We start from the raw sequence: 17464 nt of genomic DNA on the forward strand, positions 1-17464 counted from the left end.
CACGAACGCCAAAATATTTCATTTCAGAGTTTACAAGGTAGAAGATTGGGATTATATTTATCTAGCTGCTTTCACATTATCTTGGTGGGACTGCACTGAAGTATCAAAAATAACTGAATCAAAATGATATGGATGTAGCAGCACGCTGGGATTAACTGAGGGGTCAGTGTAAGGTGAATTACTGGCAGCTTTGTGCATGAGATGTGTCCAACAGAGGACAGACGTTTTATGAAATCATTTTACCACTTAAGTGGTAACATTGAAAAAATAAGACATCAGGATACATGAGCTGGCGTTGGACCACTTGATGCTGTCATTAAGACAGTTTCTAAAATAAACAGTGTTTCTCAGTAACTTTTGCAGAATGACTGAACCTCTCTAAAGGGTCTTTGCATCATTACCACCCTGCAGCTCAGTCTATTAAAGGAAAATAACAGATGGGTCTGCTCTGTTGTGGCTTACTCTTTTCCTTTGTTATTTCAAAAAAACATTCATTATTGCAGTTTATTGCGAGAGGCTGCTACAGTGTACTCCAATAGAAGTTCGGTTACTTCCTCCCATTGTTTCTTGTGTTGTATGTTCCAACAAAGGACAAAGTTTTATTGGAACATACAGGCCATGGGAGAATATCGTTTCGCTGCATAAAATGCTGATTGAAGCAAGAGACAAAGAGTGCTTACACTTGTGCTTTCCAAGACACTGCTGTCAGCTTCATGCACACAGCAGGAGGAGGACTGTGGCCCTACACCTCTCTTCCTTCAGGGGGAAGTTTTCTACAGGGAACACCAAACAAAAGACAGACTTCAGGTGAATTACAGCGTGTTTCAATGCCACGTGCATGTTTTGCGTTCATTTTTTATAGTACAAACCCATATGGATGAATCCTGTGAAATGCACAGCAAGAACTGCAGCAAAGTGTGTTTTAAAATGGAGGTGCATATCTATCACTTCACAGAGGAAACAAACAATATGCTTACTAGCTCATTTATCTAGCACACAGCTGGCCCTCAGACTAGAACAAGTGACTCAGTGCTCCTGCTTACGCACTGCTTTGCAGCGCTGACGCACTGTAGACCCAGCAGACACATGAAAACAAACATGTAGCTCCAGTATTGTAGGACAGAAAATTAATATTTTTCATGTTACAGAACTCCCTGCAGGCCGTGCAGCGTGTGTTCTACCCACCGGTAAGTATATTTTACAGCACACAGTATCATACCTGACAAAGGAGCTGAACAAACAATTTTCAACTCATTTCTATATATGAGCACTTGTACATATTTAACAGTAGCACAGTGTGCAGAAACAAACCGACAATTCAACAATTTTCATAATACATAAATAATAGTTTTTTAAAAAAAGCTAAACTTTGTTCAAGCTTCTCAAATGTGAGGATTGGCTGCTTTTATAGCATTATCTTTTTATTTTACATATTATTATTTATATCGTCTTAGATAAATAATATATAATAATTGATCTAAAAAAACTAATGGAGATATCAATCTATACTGGAACATAATGCATATTCAATATTGATTAGGTTGTAGCTGTATATAGCATAGCTAGCATATTGACCTGGGTAATAGCAGTGGAAATGTTCAGGAATAATACTGTGGTACTAAAGATATAATATAAGCAAAAGCTAGAAATGACGTAAATTTGCATTTTTGTTGTTATTCCCATGGTTTATGAAATGCTGACACATCATATTTATAGCATCCCAAAGGTCAGAGGATAAGTCTAAAGGGACCGTGTAATGATGACTTTGATTGATGTGATACAAGAGGAAAGAAGAAAAGATTTATTGTCTGTATTGTTTTTCTAAATATAGCACATGTGAAATCTTCATCTGTAAACTCGTAACTGTAACACCGTATGCATACACCACGATTCTGCAGGGAAGAGAGAGGGACGTTCAGTCCCAGTTCATCTGGCAGTTTAAAAAAGGTTTATCTGAATTTTTATATTATGATACATGAATAATGGTGCAGTAGCAGTAACTTTATCATTTTTGAGCAGTGGAATGATGAATTTTCATTGTATTAATTCTTTATGGCTGAGGGAAAATTTGTACCTGTGTGTATCTGTGTGTGTGTGTGTGTGTGTGTGTTGTGTGTGGCCATGTAGGTGGGTGTTTTTTAGTTTTCAACCCCCCCAAACAGTGTGGACATGTTGGACATGTAATATATATAGATATATATATATATATATATATATATAATATAGATATAGATATAGAATATATTCATATAATTATTTTATTTTATTATATGACTAATGAAAAAACAGAAAACCAAATCAGTAATGTTCTATATGTTCTGATATGCAAAGTTAGTATTGAAATTTAACACTTACTTTACAGTAAAAGACCGTAAAATATGCCATGAAGTATGTATTGTTTTTTTTACTGTATACAGGAAAAACAAAATATTTCAAAACCTTTATTTATATGTCATTTTAAGAGAATTTATACAGAATAAAGCAGCGTTTTATATTACAGACTGTACAGTAAAACACCATTGGAAATATGGATTAAATTGGCAACCTTATAACTGAAATCAACGGTAGTAATATCCTATTACCGTAATATTAGGAAAAGGTTATACCGTTTATTACGGTAAAAAGTTTATTTATTTTACAGTGTAACCACATTTCCTCATCATGGGGTCAAGGAAAATTTGTACAGCTTAATTATTAAAGTAAGAAAGAACAACCATGGTGCCACACTCTCACTAACTAAACGTGGGTCTGCCGGAGGGAACTGTGGATCAGCATTATCTCCTTTCCTTTTGTAAAGGATGCTCCAGCACAGAACATTAGAAAGAAGCTTTCATGGCTTTGTGTCACTTTCTGGGTCATTTCTCTCAGTTAGAAAAGACCTCGGTCCTCATACGGACTGTTTGCACAGCAGACATTTTGATTTATCACAGCAGGAAACACACAGGTGGACTTAATTATAGTAAGGAGCGTGTTGGTTTCCCGGTAAGTGACAATGAATCAGCAGGACCTCCCAGTGCAGCTCTAATTAATACACCTGTGAGTTATGACTGTGCCACCAGTCAAGCTTTGTTCAAATAATTACACGGCCTTGTTACTGTATTATCGCTGATATATACAAACAAAGACTATTTTATTTTTTCTATATATTTTTGTTGTTGTTTTTTTTAATATTATGTTGACTAATTCAAATAAAGTGACGTCAAACCAATTATGTCTGTTCACTCACTTAGCAGCTGTGAGCTATCTTTATCTAATTTAAACTAAATAGACTTTTTTTGGTTTGTTTCAAGGTCAAAAATAAACTTTAACACTCAATATAGAAACACCATTTTGCCAAGTCTGTCGTTACAAATATATATAAAACAATATAAACTCATAATATTGCATTTAATAAGCTTACTGTACATCCACAGCAGCTGGTGCTCTGGTCTGTCGTGCTAATGTGTTAAATTAGAGGTTTTCTTCGCTTCCTGCGTCTGACACAAAAGACTACACGTCCCAGAAGCCTCGGTTGAGTTTTGTAGTCACGTGACTTTGCATAAAAGCGTCGCCAACACGTGAACTTGTCGTCCTCCCATGTTGGTTTCATTTTGAAGGTGAAGCGTCCTTTAGCGTGTGCGGACAGCCTCCATACAAGTAAGTTACATAACAACAACACCGTCTCATTAGTCTGCCGCTTTAAGTGCTTCGTTACGCCACGTTTGCTGTCATTTAACCGCGTCGTTTATCAGCTGTGACGCCGGTAACGGGAGCGTTTGCCTGTCGGTGAAGTTACCAGACTTAGCCATCGTTGGCTAACTGTGTTAGCTGGCGTGCGCGTTGCGTAATGTGTCCAAACTGTTGGCTAAAGCTGATCCACCTCAGCTGAGCATGTCCACACTCAAACATGTCAAAGTGAGCACACTCGTCCTGTCAGTGACCTGTGCCCGCCACATGATTACTGTAATTAATCTTCACTAATGTTACATCAGTTCAGTCTCCTTCATGTGACCGTGTGTAATCCAGTCACATTGTTTTTATTCATTAATGAAGCTGCACACTGTCTGTCTGTCTGGCTAATCACTCAGACGTGAGTGCACTAACAGGACATTAAGAAAACACTCATACAGGTTGACTCTTCCTCCTCTGCAGGAGGAGCTGGTCTGTCTGAATGGTGTCGTTTTACCTTGTCTCACTGTTGCATCAGACTTGTCCTAGACATTTTATACTATTTTAAATATGCAGGAAATGTGTCAATTAACATTAAGGCTTGTTTTGTTCTGCACAGTGAGCCAGTATGTACACTACCGCTGCCTATGAGCCGTGTAGAAACTACATGGCTTGTCAATTAAAATGATCTACACCTGTATGAAATCTCTAGGTAAGCCAGAAGATGTCGACTTTGTCTGCTGCCAGCGTGGAGTCAGCTGCTGAGGGCACTGAGCAGAAGAAGCCTCTGAAACCTTGCTGTGCTTGTCCAGAGACAAAGAAAGTCAGAGATGCTTGGTAAGTATCCAGCCACAGAGACTTGCTCTTTACTTGTTGCAGGTGAAAATGTTAATGTGCCTTATTTTTTTCTCTTTCCTCCAGCATCATTGAAAAGGGAGAGGAACAGTGCACACAACTCATCGAGGCACATAAAGATTGCATGAGGGCGCTTGGCTTCAAGATTTAACCACTCCGTTTTGTGTGTGGTAAGTATCAAATTCTAACGTCAAAGATATACACACATGCACAAAGGTGTGTTTGGGTTTTTTTTTTTTTTTTTTTTTTTTTTTTTAAAACGAGCCTTAACTAGATTATGAAGTTAAAATTTGAATTGCATTAACTTGAATCTTAAATGTCTTGAGAAATTAACTGGCTCCATAATGTTTTTTAAAAACATGAACTGTAACTGAAACCCTGTACATGGGTAACTTTTTATTTAACTTCCTTGTACTGTGTAAATATGCACTTGTCAGCATAGGAAAAGTAGTCCCAAGATCACTTCTAGTGAAGCATTCACTATGCACATTACCATGTTGCTGAGGTATTAACTTTAGGAACTACGTGGATTGTTTAAAATTATTTACACCTGAGCTTGTCTCACCTTCCCTAAGAAGGTGGGTAATCAGTGAAATGTCTGCAGACATCTCTAAATGGCACTGGCAAGTAAAATATGAGTAATGCTAAACTTTAACTTTAGTTTTGCTGCTGGATTATTTCAGTATTAAGTTAGTGTTATCTATGAACCTTTTTTTGGTCAGTGACAATGTTGTTCAGCAGTACCAGCAAAGACTATTACAGTTTCTTATATTGCAGCCTGTTGCATGCACATGAGTTCATATACTTAAAGTGTTGTAGATTTTCCCTCTGGTGTCACCTTGTCCTAACTTGAACTTGCCCTAATTCAATTTGCCTACAAAATTACAACTGGAAACTGGAATGCATGAAGTGGTGACTTACTTAGTTTATAAAACGGGACCCGGGCAAATGTATTCTGACAACCTAAGGCCAGCTTGAATTGAGTCACTCTGGTGTGTAAATGAGGATCAAGCACCTCTCTGTGAACCATGAAAAAGCTAGAATCACAAGCTGTCTCGTCTGTTCAGTAGAGACTGAGCACTTTCTCTTTGCGTTTGTCTAAAACTGAGTGGAAACAGTTGAAGATTTAAAAAGCTGCATTAGTCCAATGTCTTTAGGTGACATGGTGCTGACATGCAGGATTCATGTCGGCCTAATGATGCACAGGATAATTTGGAGAGTGTTGCTTCAGGTAAGGTATGTTCTGAAGTTAACGGCATACATTAGTCTGTTAGTCGCCACTGTTCACGTCAGAGCAAGTGTCTCTGTGCTTGCATGACTACACACCATGCCTGAAGCCTTGTGGCTTAGTTCATGTTTCAGCGGTTCAAACGGCCTGGCTGTTTATATTCGCATGCTCTTTACAAGAGAAATCTGAAGTCGGTTATAGTTGGTTGTATTAGTGTTATGTAGCTAAAGCATCAGTTAATGAATCTAAAACAAGCTCTGATCACAAGTTTATTTTAACATTGCAAACAAACCTGAAGAGGTTTGTTAACATTGTATATTTAACCTTTTTGTAATTACAACTTTTCTTTTTTGCAGTGTGCTGTTGTGGAAGATGACGACCCTGGACATTCCCTTTTTTTTCACCTTATTTATACCTTGGCCTGAAAGGGAAATGGTGGTGGTGATGGCACTGCTGGGTTGATGGTCTTTCTGTGAAATTGTTTTTTAAGTCCTAAGAATTTGGAAAAAATGTGAATATCTAAAATGTGTGAAATTGAATAAAGTCTATGCAATAACTCATTGTTGGTGTTATTAATCATCTTAAGGTTCTCTACTGAAGGTCCAGTCTCTCAGTGAACGGTTGCTCACTACAGTTGCTGTCCCTGGTATGCACTTAGGATTAAAAATAACTCCTGCCCTGCCGCGTCAATACTTGACATATCTGCATTCTTCCCTGTAGCTCACGCCACTCGTTCTGAAGTGTGCCTGGCGGTGGACATCTATTTTGACACGTTCATAAAACCTGCTGGAAATGCTGCAGTACTCCTGCAGAAGTGTTAAACTGCAACTAGTTCACCTCCTGTTCATGCTATACAAAGTATTTGAGGGTTTGGTTTCTTGAAGTTGTGTTCATGCAATCATTCTTTGTGTGCACTGTGGTCCAAATCCTTAACACCTCCGTTGTGACCTTCATGCTTCAGTCACGTGACTCGCTCCTTGCTACTTAATGTAGAGCTGAGCATATGCCAAATGTGAAACAACTTGACAATTCCAGTCACATTAAGAACTTGCAATTACCAGGAAACACATCTGCACCTAAACTGTGCAATCAATTAAAGCTTGGTGTGAATAGAATTTGAAATTGCGTTCACTCTCAAACTTCTAATTAAACTGGTATGCAGCTGTTAGTCCCCTTTGTAGCACTTAGCATTGCTACATGGTTACTGAAAAGTTAATTTCATTATTTTCTCTATCACCTGTTTTAAACAGTTTCAGAGCTTTGTGCAAATCAAACAGTGGATTGGCCTCAGGCATCACCTTGTGTGACAAGTTGGGCCTAATAGGTGGATATATAGTGATACAAATTATTATACAATATTGACCTGTCCATAATGAGACAACTTTGTCAACATCTGAGTTACTATTTTCACGTTATCCTACGGTGACTGTTTTTAATTGTATCGTGCATACACATATGCCCAGTCAGCATGTGTTTACATGACACCTGCAGTTATCAGATCCATAACGAGGTTTATGAATGATCCCAAACCACGTCACGAGAATTTCATAGCATGTGTGATTGTTACCTAAAAAAAGAAAAAAACAAAGACTAAATGAAATATTCTATTTTGTCTTAATTTAATGAGTTTAAACTTGTCTAACAGAATGAATGAAGTTAAATAGTACATGAACATTACAGAAAATGTGTCTTTTCATCACACAGCTCATATAATCTGCTTTCCTCATGAACATTCTTAAATCTGTCAATACTGCCCTATATTTGTGTAAAATACAGATCTTTGATCTCTGGATAGGGCCATAATTAATCTTTATATACATTTATAGCTCATTTTGACTGCATGCCTTTTTATTATATAGTCTGTTTATTGTCTTACTCTTCTAAAAAAGAAAAGAAAACATAAAGCACAGAAGAGACATTTCAAATGGGACTGTGAGTTGTCCTGGTTGAGAAGACAGTTGGATATGTGAGGCGGCAGCAGTGGTGGGTGCTTGTACCTGAAATCTGACCTGTGCTGTCATCCTACTTATTTCGGTGTCTAAATATGCACCAGCCGAGCGGCTCTCCTGAGAGTAAACTGGACTCAGAAAGTTCAGGTGAAGCTTTGGATGAACTTTTTTTTTTGTCAAAAGTGTGTGACACTGTGAGGCTCAGCCTCTCTGAGATATTTGTTATAGTCCCTCTCCTCTCTCCCGTTTCCTGCCTCTCTCTCTCTCAGTCCCTCTCTTTCTGTTATGTTAAGTAGCAGGCCTGCTTTCTGTCCACCTCTTTCCTCCTTGGGTTTCAATTCCAAACATGGCTATCCTTCTAGGGCTCTATCGACACCCCCCCATCTCCCCTCCCTTGTCCCCTCTCTTCCAGCTGTTGGCTCCACAGTGCAGACCAATGGGTGAGAGAAATAGACAGAAAAGCACAGCAAGAGGAACGACAGGAAGACTCTAAAGGGAAAGACGGTGTGAGAAGCCAGAGCAGAGAGGAGGGGACGCATAATGAGAGAAGAAGACAAAGAAGAAACTCATTCCAGCTGTGTTTCGATAACAAGTAGAGCCGTGAGAACTTTTTCATATTGAAGAATTTTTCCACTGCACGCCAAGGGAACAAACATTTACTTACGTGACAGTTTTGGTCAGTATCAGCTGTTTATTTTTGATCGAGATCATATTCAAACAAACAGTTGTAACTGTTGGTGGGACAGAAATAGTTTTGTTAGATTAGAAGTCTTTTTTTGGTCCTTTCGAGCATCTAAAGTCTGTCGTCAGCTCGTCATCTGAAGCGTTTCGAACATGAGCACAGACAACTCAACTCTGCTGGACAACTTGTTCATTGCCCCTCTCTGTGATGGCTGGACCAACAACACAGAGGGGGCCATCTACCATTTGGGCAACACCTTCCTGTTCCTTGGCTACATGGGAGGCAGTGGGGCCTATGGGTGCCTCTTCATCTTTGGCTTCCTGACCCCGGCCTTCCTGTGCCTGACCCTGTGGGGCTGGCTGACGATGTGCGGCCTGGACGTCTTCACCTGGAACCTGCTTATGCTGCTGGTCTGTTTAGCTCAGATCTGCCACCTCCTTTACCGGCTGCACCAGGAAGGAATACGCAGTGAGGAGCTGACCTCGCTCTACCAGGCGGTCTACCTGCCACTGGGCGTGCCTGTCCATGTGTTCAAGGATATCACAAGTGCCTTTGAGAACAAGGTGGTGGAGCTGAAGGCAGGAGAGACGTACGCTGTGGAGGGCAAGACGCCCATCGACCAGCTCTCCTTTCTGCTGTCCGGGAGGTGGGAAGTGTGTGTGTGGTGTGGGCATGTGTACATCTGCACACCTGTAAAACCAAAACAATAAGCTGAAAGATGCTAAAAGGGGGAACTGCACAATTGGGTGAAATGATCTGTGTGCTCACCGCTATGAACAACTCTTTTTTACATGACACATAGTCATTTGATCAACTCTAAACATGAAAAATTTGATTACACCCGAAAAGTAGCACAACCAACAGTGACGTCACAGTGTACTGACACGCCCTGTGCACTTATACATACGTAGCAGCAAGGTGACCTGGCAAATCATTGGAGGTTTTTCCCGCATATTCATTTTGCAGAATGCCCCCAATGAGTATGTTTTTATTTTATATAATTAGATTATTATAAATGAGTAAGAGGGTTAAGGTAAAGCTAATTTCAAACACAATATTGTACATTATATGAAGTCCCAATCCAACTATAACTACAGCAAAAAGTGCATTATTTCCCTCTGTTGTTGTCTGGGTGTACCTTCATCACCTTTTATGAGGTATGGGAGTTTGTGACCAAGAAGATTAAAGCTAGTTCTCACTTATTTTCCCATTTATAATCTGAGATTTCATTTTTGGACATAGCTATAGTATGTTGCAGGTTTTAGTGTTACAAAACATAAGGTGTTCACTCATTTGTACAGGTACATGTCGTGGTCTTAATTGGTTGAAGTCTTTCCAGTGACAGAAGAACAAGCATCCATTGTTTTAAAAAAATCCAGTTTAACAGCTTATTGCAGAACTGGATCTCTATTTCTGTCTCTTTTATGCTGCTGGCAGCGTGAAACCGTCACAGGAAATGTATCCTCTTCATCCAAACATCCTCAAAGAGAGAGCTGCATTAGATTTCACAGTCCTGGAGCCTACACAAGAGAAATGTTGTAAACAAGAGTATTTTTGTCTGTGACTCACCAGTGTGCCGTCCCTCTGCACACTGCCAGCTGGTTAAAGGATATCTTTGTGCTTGGGACAGGAGTGGACACTGACTGCTTACCTTAAATTAAACGTTGGCCATATTAATGACAGCACAGCATATGAGCCAGATTTAGAACAAACAAAACAACGAAAAGCTAATATTGATTTTTTTTGTCTGCTTTTTGGTTGTTTGGAGATTAAAAGTTTGTGGACACACAAACCTGTAATTGTTCGGACAGCTCATTTAAAAACCACAGGCATTAATTTGCTGCTGTAACAGTCTCCACTCCTCTGAGATGAACCTTGCTGCAGGGCGACTGGATTTGTTCCACAGTCAGCATTTTTGTTCAACCCAAAAGTGTTGGATGGGTCTGAGGTTAGGACTCACAAAACTGGGAAAACAACTTCTCTATTGATGCAGCGTCGTGCATGGGTTTATTGTCATGTTCAAACTTAATATGTTAAAAACAGCATTAGACCAAAAGACAGATGTGTCTACATACTTTTGGCCATATTGTGCATGTGCAACAAAGTATAGCGCTGGCACTACAGTAACATTTTTAGCATGGGAATCTCCAGTGGAAGTCCCTAACCCAGACAGCATAAGTGCCAAAGAGGATATTAATACTCCAACACACAGCAAGCTGTTAATGAATTAAAGTGTCTAAATATAATTATTCTAGTAGTTTTAAACTGCTACAAAAATTAGTCATATATAGCAGACCAACACTTAAGATAAGCATTTATCTGACAGAATACCTGAGTCATTCAGACTGATCTACGTCTGCATTTTTCCATTTCTGCTCGGAGACACAAAAAAAATTACATGTGAGAATAAAGTCTGGAGGAGACGAATTATTTCCTGGAGGAGACTTCATTTTCTTTCTGGAGATGACAGGTGATTGATATGAAGCAGATATGACAACATTCAACTCACATTGAAGTAACGATCAGACAGAAACTTTTGACGTAATTCAGTGACGGCCTCAGTGTTCAGTGTGCTGGGTTATCTCACTCTGCGGAAGTTATTCTTTTTTAAAATAAAACTTCCTTCTGAGGGAGAATTGTCCTGATGTCTTAAAATATGATTTCTGTGTGCAGAGGGAATCCTGGAAGAAGATAAAACTTGGTATTATCAGTTTATCATAAAGACTTTATGTAGTGTTTAAGGAAATCTTTACTCTTTAGTCTATCCATAGCTAATACTGTATTTGTACTAATATTTAGTTATACGGTCTTAGACTGGCAAAGTTAGTTCCAGCTCCCTCTCTGCTCTTATTTTCACTTCTTATACCTATCTCTCTTTTTAATCTGAATCTTACTCTCTTATTGTTTTAGGATTAACGTGTCTTTGGAGGGCCAGTTCCTGCATTACATCCACCGCCACCAGTTCCTCGACTCTCCAGAGTGGGAGTCTCTCAGACCAAACGAGGAGGGAAAGTTCCAGGTATGCCGTTCGTTTCTGTTTTTTGACAGAAGAAAATTAAATGTGTGTCATGCGAGGCTCAAAGTGTGGCAGTGAAATGTGAACGTTAACGTGAAGCGCTGTCATTGAAGGATTTGGAACAAGAAACCAGACGTGGATATCAAATGGATCACGTGGATGTCTTTTGTTGCCTTCTATCGGAGTCAGCATCTAACTGATAAGCTGAACAGGAGAAAGCTGTAACTTGTCCTCTTGTCTTTCCATTATCCTGTTGCTCTAGATTCATTCAGTTAAAGTATAAACAGGCCCAGAGGTCACAGTGAACGTTTGAGCCCAACAGGGCTGCAGACAAGAAGGCTGTGCTGGGTACTGGATTAGTGAGGTGCACATATAGATGTAGAGATGCAAATAATGATAATTTTCATTAATCTGCCATTTATTTGTTTAATGAAATGATTAATCATTTTGTTTATAAAATGTTCCCACAGCCAGGTCATGTTTTGAAATACTGTAAACACAACATAATTTTTTGTATAGACAGTATGATTAATTAATGGGCAAAGTCGGGCAATTATTAGTACAAAAATACCAAATGCTGACGCCAATCTGCAATTTAAAAACCACCTCAGATTATGTTGGTCCAGACATCATGTGGGGTTACCTGAGGGATATAAGGATACTGATACACCGCCACAACCACACACAGGTCGTCACCCGTCACTTAAACATTATAAAACCTCATACATGTACATGTACATATATATAGTGATGAGGAGAGGGGGACCTACTGTACCAGAACCCCTGTCTGTCTGATATGAACCTACAAAAATGTGAGCTGAGGGTGCATTTTTAAAAAAAGAAAAGTATTAGCATCATTAGTATTGGCACCAACATTTCTAAAAGCCCATCCACATCCCAACTGGGTCTAATAAAAATACAATATCAAGGACGGTAAAGGCAAAACAGCATTGGCAATCCTCAAACAATGCAGTATTTGGCAACCCAGTTCTGGTTCCACAATCAGTGTTATCTCAGACAGCACATTCAAGGCAACAGCTGCCTTTCAAACAACACGTGTCATACCTGATTACATTTCACAGCCATTGATATTCAGGTGTTTTGTTGTTATTCTCCAGGTGACCCTGACAGCAGAGGAAGACTCTCGCTACGTCTCATGGCGTCGCCGTCGACTCTATACGCTAATGTCAAAGGAACGCTACATCGCCCGAGTCTTCTCCGTCATGCTGGGCTACGACATCGCCGAGAAGCTCTACAACCTCAACAACAAGCTCTATATTAAGAGTGGTGTGCTGCTGGACATACGCCTCCCCAGCCTCTACCACGTGCTGGCCCCCTCCTCGCAGGGCAGCGAGGGCGGCAGCGGCAGTGATGGCGGCAACACCAAGGAGCAACAAATTGAACAGCGGGGAGAAGACTCAGCACCGGCCTACCAGAAGTCTAATCCCGCCCAGTCTCAGCCCTTCCAGCCCCACCTTCAGGGACCAAAGAAGACTACCGTGGATGACCCTGAGGCCCCTCAGCATGACAGCTATCAGATCCCCTGGGCTACAGACCCGGAGCTGCCCTCTGGTGAGGACTCCACCAGCCTGGTCCTGGAGGACTTTGCTGATGTGGCGGGCTCCTTAATGGATTATGGCAGTGAATATTTGAGGTAGAGGGGCAGGGTGCTGGAGCTAACACACTGGGTCACCACTTAAGCTACATGTAAGTACCTCACCTGGGCTGACAGTGGCGTGGGGGCGGTGTGTGTGCATGAGTGGCTTGCAGTGCACAATTCTTACTAACCCAGCTTCATAGTAATACAGTACAGTACAGGGCTGGGCAATATGGCTGAAAGCGGTATCAGATTAGATTATACTTTATTTATCCCACAACATGGAAATTCACTTGTTACAGCAGCAGAAAGTGTAATATACACTACAGAAATAGAATCAAATAAAGGGGCAGAAAACAACAACAACAACAGGCAATCCACAGACAAGTGTACAGATTTTCAAAACAAGTACTAAGGTAGAAAATTTCAAACTAGTGGAATGATATAAATAATATTGCACATGAAAGAAGATATAAATACAGATTTTAAACTTCGACATGATCAGGTGATCATAGTGTATGAAATATTGCAAAGGAAAGTGACCATAATATAAATAATATTACAAAAGTAAGTGATCACATTAATATGAATATTTTTGCTGATACCAGTTTACAGATTTATGACAATATGGCAAATACAATGGTGGAAAGTTACTGGGTACATAAATTTTATGTTTGGTACTTGTGAGGATATTTCATTTTTTTCAATTGGTAGAAATTATTTTTGTGAATTAGCGCCCCCAGTTTGTGCACAGCTGATTACATTACAAATGATCAACAACTTTACTAATAACCAAACATCAAGCACAAGCAGCAACCTGGCAAATGAAGCCAATGCGGAAGTGCCAATGACTGTAAGTCCTTGAGCTATGCCTCCATAAGTCTCCATGTTCAAATGTCCAACTTCACAGCAGAAATAAACATGTTTACAGCCTGGTACAAAAAACTGTTTTGGTCTCTACAGCTAGTTTTCCCATTCATGACAACTGCATCGAGTCTAACTCACCTGTTCAAATTATATGAAGGCTTAAAGTTATGCATAATTAAGAGCATGGCAATTTGATTGACAGGTAGGTGTCGTTACAGATGAGTTATTCGAGCACCCAGGCGTCATTCAGCCTGCCTCAGGTCAGCCGATGATCCACTTCATTGCCAATTTTTCCATTAGCCTGGAGGCAGAAGAGGCAGTATAACATGGTGGTGGCCAGTACCACATATTTTGAACTTCAAAACAGTGCTTTAGAAACCTGTGGCTGACGTTACGCATACGCTGTCCAGTCTTCACACTCGTCATTGATCAAGAACTTTTATTTCACCAATGACTATTAGCGAACAGCAGCTATAGTTTGTGGCACTTTACTTCACAGTCCATCAGGAAATTCTGTAAATCACAAGCAGAAAACATTTTCTCCATAAAATATGATGTAAATCACAAGCAGAAAACATTTTCTCCATAAAATATGATCCAGTTTCAGTGAAAAAGTTAGTGGCGTGTGACTTAAAAGTCAGTGTAGCATCGAAATAACTGTAGATTAAACTAACCATATAAAGTTATGAGGGTAACTTTTCAACATCATAATGCTGCTTACATTTTTAATTGTCCAATAATAATAAGTACATCTTACTTACTACCTTAATACTACTTTTTAATTAAGAACAGAACAGAATTTTGTAAAATCATGACACGACATGGTCAATATCCAATACCACTGAGCTATCGTCCAGCTCCAGCCTGCTGTAATGTTCTCAGATTAATATTTAGTTTTCTGGCTCTTCTCTTATCTCAGGAGATCTGATCCTCTGGCTGCTTTGTCTTTTGCATTTCATAGTTAGCACCCACAAGTTCTCTGTTAACTGTTTGTAGCTTTAGTCAGACATTAAACGTGGCCAGAATTCTTTGTTGCCGACCTTTTCAGCTTTGTGGATATCTGGATTATTATTCTATTTTCAAACCATACTTTAAGATTAAAATTCTTTCCCAGCCAGCTGCTCTGCATTAGTGTTTGTTTTGGCTCTGCCACTCACAAGCTTCAGTCTTTGGTAGGGTAGCAGAGTTAAATTTGTTTACTCACATAAGCAGTTCAGTGGCAAATCATGGTTTCAGGTAGCTGATCAGGTTCTGTGTGTGTCTGTATTTTAAGCATGTGTGTATGGCGAGCAGTAGTTTGATACTATAAGAGGCGAGCAGACAGCCGTGAGGTTGGCCAGGCAGCAGTTTTGTTCCTATTTGATCAGGATTAGATCTTAAAAATGTAAGGGGATGTCCAAAAAATTTAGTGCCATGCTAATAATCCAGTGTCCCCACCATTTAGATGTCTGTCTGTCTGTCTGTCAACGTTCATCCCCCCTCAGCCCCACCAACCCTCCTACCATCCCAAAAGCAGCCCTCAGCCAATCACAGGTGGTGGATCAAGTTTCATAGCTGCATAGCGGGGTCAGCGATGGGTTTGGGTTGCAGGACGGCTGTGAAGTAGTAGGTCAAATCTATTCCAGAGAGTAGATACACAGCTTCAGTTCAGTGTCCCAGATCTAATGGACAGAAAACACTCTATATTCTGTGTGGATGCCAGCAGAAAACAATAATATATATATATATATATATATATATATATATAGTATATATATATATATTATATTATATATATATATATATATATATTATATATATAAATAATAAAAAATATATTAAAAATATACATGTAACAGCTGTTACACTCACACTCATGTGGAACAAATTTATTTATGTGAACAGAGTCGATATTTATTGTGCGGTGTCTGACTCTGACTCAAGAGTGATGATAGTGAAGTGACAATGATTAATGAACTCCCACCTCTGTCGAAATCGAGTTGAAATGATGCTTTATGAATATTCTTGAATATATTAGAACAAAGCTAAATTGTGATTTGGAGGTCTCAATAGACCTTTTTCCACAGTATAGCAGGGTCAACATAGGTGTTACCAATGATACTAATTAGGAAGCCTAATTAGTATCCTGCTATTTAATGTCAAAATGGCTGCTGTGAAAAAGGTCTGTTGGGGCCCATTGCTCCTTTTTGGGGCTGCTTTTATATTTGCAGAAACACTTCAGAGTTGATGCATCAATAAGAGGGATATTTTAACTGACCAGTGAGCTTTGTTTCTAACCTACTTAGCTGTGAATTTGCAAGTCTGAAGTTTGGATAAATTACAAGTTTGTTCATTAAGTTTTCACTAATCTCTGTGGGGGAAACGGCACTGAAGCTGTGCAAAAAATAAATATAGAAATGTGTCTGTTGCTCTGTCACATATTGCAGTTTGACTGTCGTTTGATGAGACTCCGCAGCACTAAACTGCGGCTGATTGTCTGTCATGTTATCAGGATGTCAGTAGGGAAACACTTTGCTGTGTGAGCTTGACATTCTTAACTTGGACATTCCTTCATGTTGACTCCGCAGGAGGTGATAGTGATGGAAACCTACCACCTCGATTCCAGAGGGGCAGAGCGCCGCTGGCTCCCACCGACACTCCCAAACTGTGAGAACAGTCTCTCCTGGAAACATTATATTATTTACAGTATAGCAGTATGAATGTGTCACACGTCACTTGTTATGACTCTGTCCTCATCCTCGCTCGCTGTCCCTGTTCTCACCTCAGTTCACATCTTCACACCCGAGCATATAGAATGTGTGCTCTTCCTCTCTATTTAAAATACAGCTAACATTACGATTTAACAATCAGTATGCTGGGCTGATATCTAGCACCATATTAAGAGTTCAATTTGGTCTCTGGAGCAGCATCTAAGGCCACCATGAGTCAAATTACAGATGAAGAAACATGCTGAATGTAGATACAGATTACTGTCAACAATCAATCAAACTCTGATTGAAATCATAATGACACCAACATCTTACAGTATGAGGCACTGGAACACTGAGGACAGAGGAGCAGCCTTCACCTTACCTTACTTACCAGCACATGAAATGTTATTTTATGTTTTTTAAAAAAAGGGCATAAAACTGCTTAAAATCGTCTTCAGTTTTTAATCCTTTCGAGAGATCTGGAAAATATTATTTTATTAAGAACTTTCCAGACCTGTGTATGGACAATTTAAGTACAAAAAAACCTGCAACTGCCATGTACATTTTCTCCATTTCTCTTACGTTTTGTTTGGCATGTTCAACTTATCTGTCTGAATTCACGATGACTTGGTTCAGTGTCAGTAATGTACACTGCCTAAGAGGTGAGCTTGTCATAGAATGATATCAAATTCATCTGGACGACAACCTCGTTCTTCTTCTTTGGTGATATATCAGATGCCTGTTTTTTAAGTTTTGTAACTCATTCAGTATTTAATACACACGTGTCGTCTGTGAATTGCTTTGTTTGTCTGTTATTGACTTCCTAAATAGAGACATGGGACTAAAATGAAAAAGTCAGTGTTGGGGCCAAGATTTCTCCATAAATCTCTTTGTGTGCAGTGAAAATGTAGTTTGTTTTCTGTGACTGTGTA

At 39.6% G+C, this 17464-nt stretch overlaps 2 protein-coding genes across 3 annotated transcripts; both read left to right on the forward strand.

Moving 5' to 3' along the window:
• Window positions 1-3493: 3493 nt before the first annotated feature.
• On the forward strand, window positions 3494-6291 carry cox17 (cytochrome c oxidase copper chaperone COX17). The gene is made up of 4 exons (XM_010734027.3): window positions 3494-3636; window positions 4361-4485; window positions 4570-4673; window positions 6088-6291. Exons 2-3 carry the CDS (start codon window positions 4373-4375, stop codon window positions 4652-4654), a joined length of 198 nt encoding a protein of 65 aa, XP_010732329.1. The 5' UTR covers window positions 3494-3636; window positions 4361-4372; the 3' UTR covers window positions 4655-4673; window positions 6088-6291.
• A 1804-nt stretch (window positions 6292-8095) lies between these two features.
• Window positions 8096-17328, forward strand: popdc2 (popeye domain cAMP effector 2). Of its 2 annotated transcripts, none has more exons than XM_010734028.3 (4): window positions 8096-9008; window positions 11273-11381; window positions 12497-13085; window positions 16410-17328. In XM_010734028.3, exons 1-3 carry the CDS (start codon window positions 8515-8517, stop codon window positions 13034-13036), a joined length of 1143 nt encoding a protein of 380 aa, XP_010732330.3. In that variant the 5' UTR covers window positions 8096-8514; the 3' UTR covers window positions 13037-13085; window positions 16410-17328. The 2 variants fall into 2 exon arrangements, with proteins under 2 accessions (XP_010732330.3, XP_010732331.3); XM_010734029.3 differs by having other exon boundaries at window positions 12497-12950.
• The last annotated feature ends 136 nt before the right edge of the window (window positions 17329-17464 follow it).

This window comes from Larimichthys crocea, chromosome XVIII, assembly GCF_000972845.2.
Source record: "Larimichthys crocea isolate SSNF chromosome XVIII, L_crocea_2.0, whole genome shotgun sequence".
NCBI lineage: Eukaryota > Metazoa > Chordata > Actinopteri > Sciaenidae > Larimichthys > Larimichthys crocea.

Bases quoted from the DNA above. Each gene is read 5' to 3' on its own strand.
- cox17 (XM_010734027.3), top strand. From the start codon at position 4,373: ATGTCGACTTTGTCTGCTGCCAGCGTGGAGTCAGCTGCTGAGGGCACT. The intron at 4,486-4,569 runs GTAAGTATCCAG...TCTTTCCTCCAG, and splicing joins AAGAAAGTCAGAGATGCTTG to CATCATTGAAAAGGGAGAGG.
- popdc2 (XM_010734028.3), top strand. From the start codon at position 8,515: ATGAGCACAGACAACTCAACTCTGCTGGACAACTTGTTCATTGCCCCT. The intron at 9,009-11,272 runs GTGGGAAGTGTG...TTATTGTTTTAG, and splicing joins TCCTTTCTGCTGTCCGGGAG to GATTAACGTGTCTTTGGAGG. The intron at 11,382-12,496 runs GTATGCCGTTCG...GTTATTCTCCAG, and splicing joins ACGAGGAGGGAAAGTTCCAG to GTGACCCTGACAGCAGAGGA.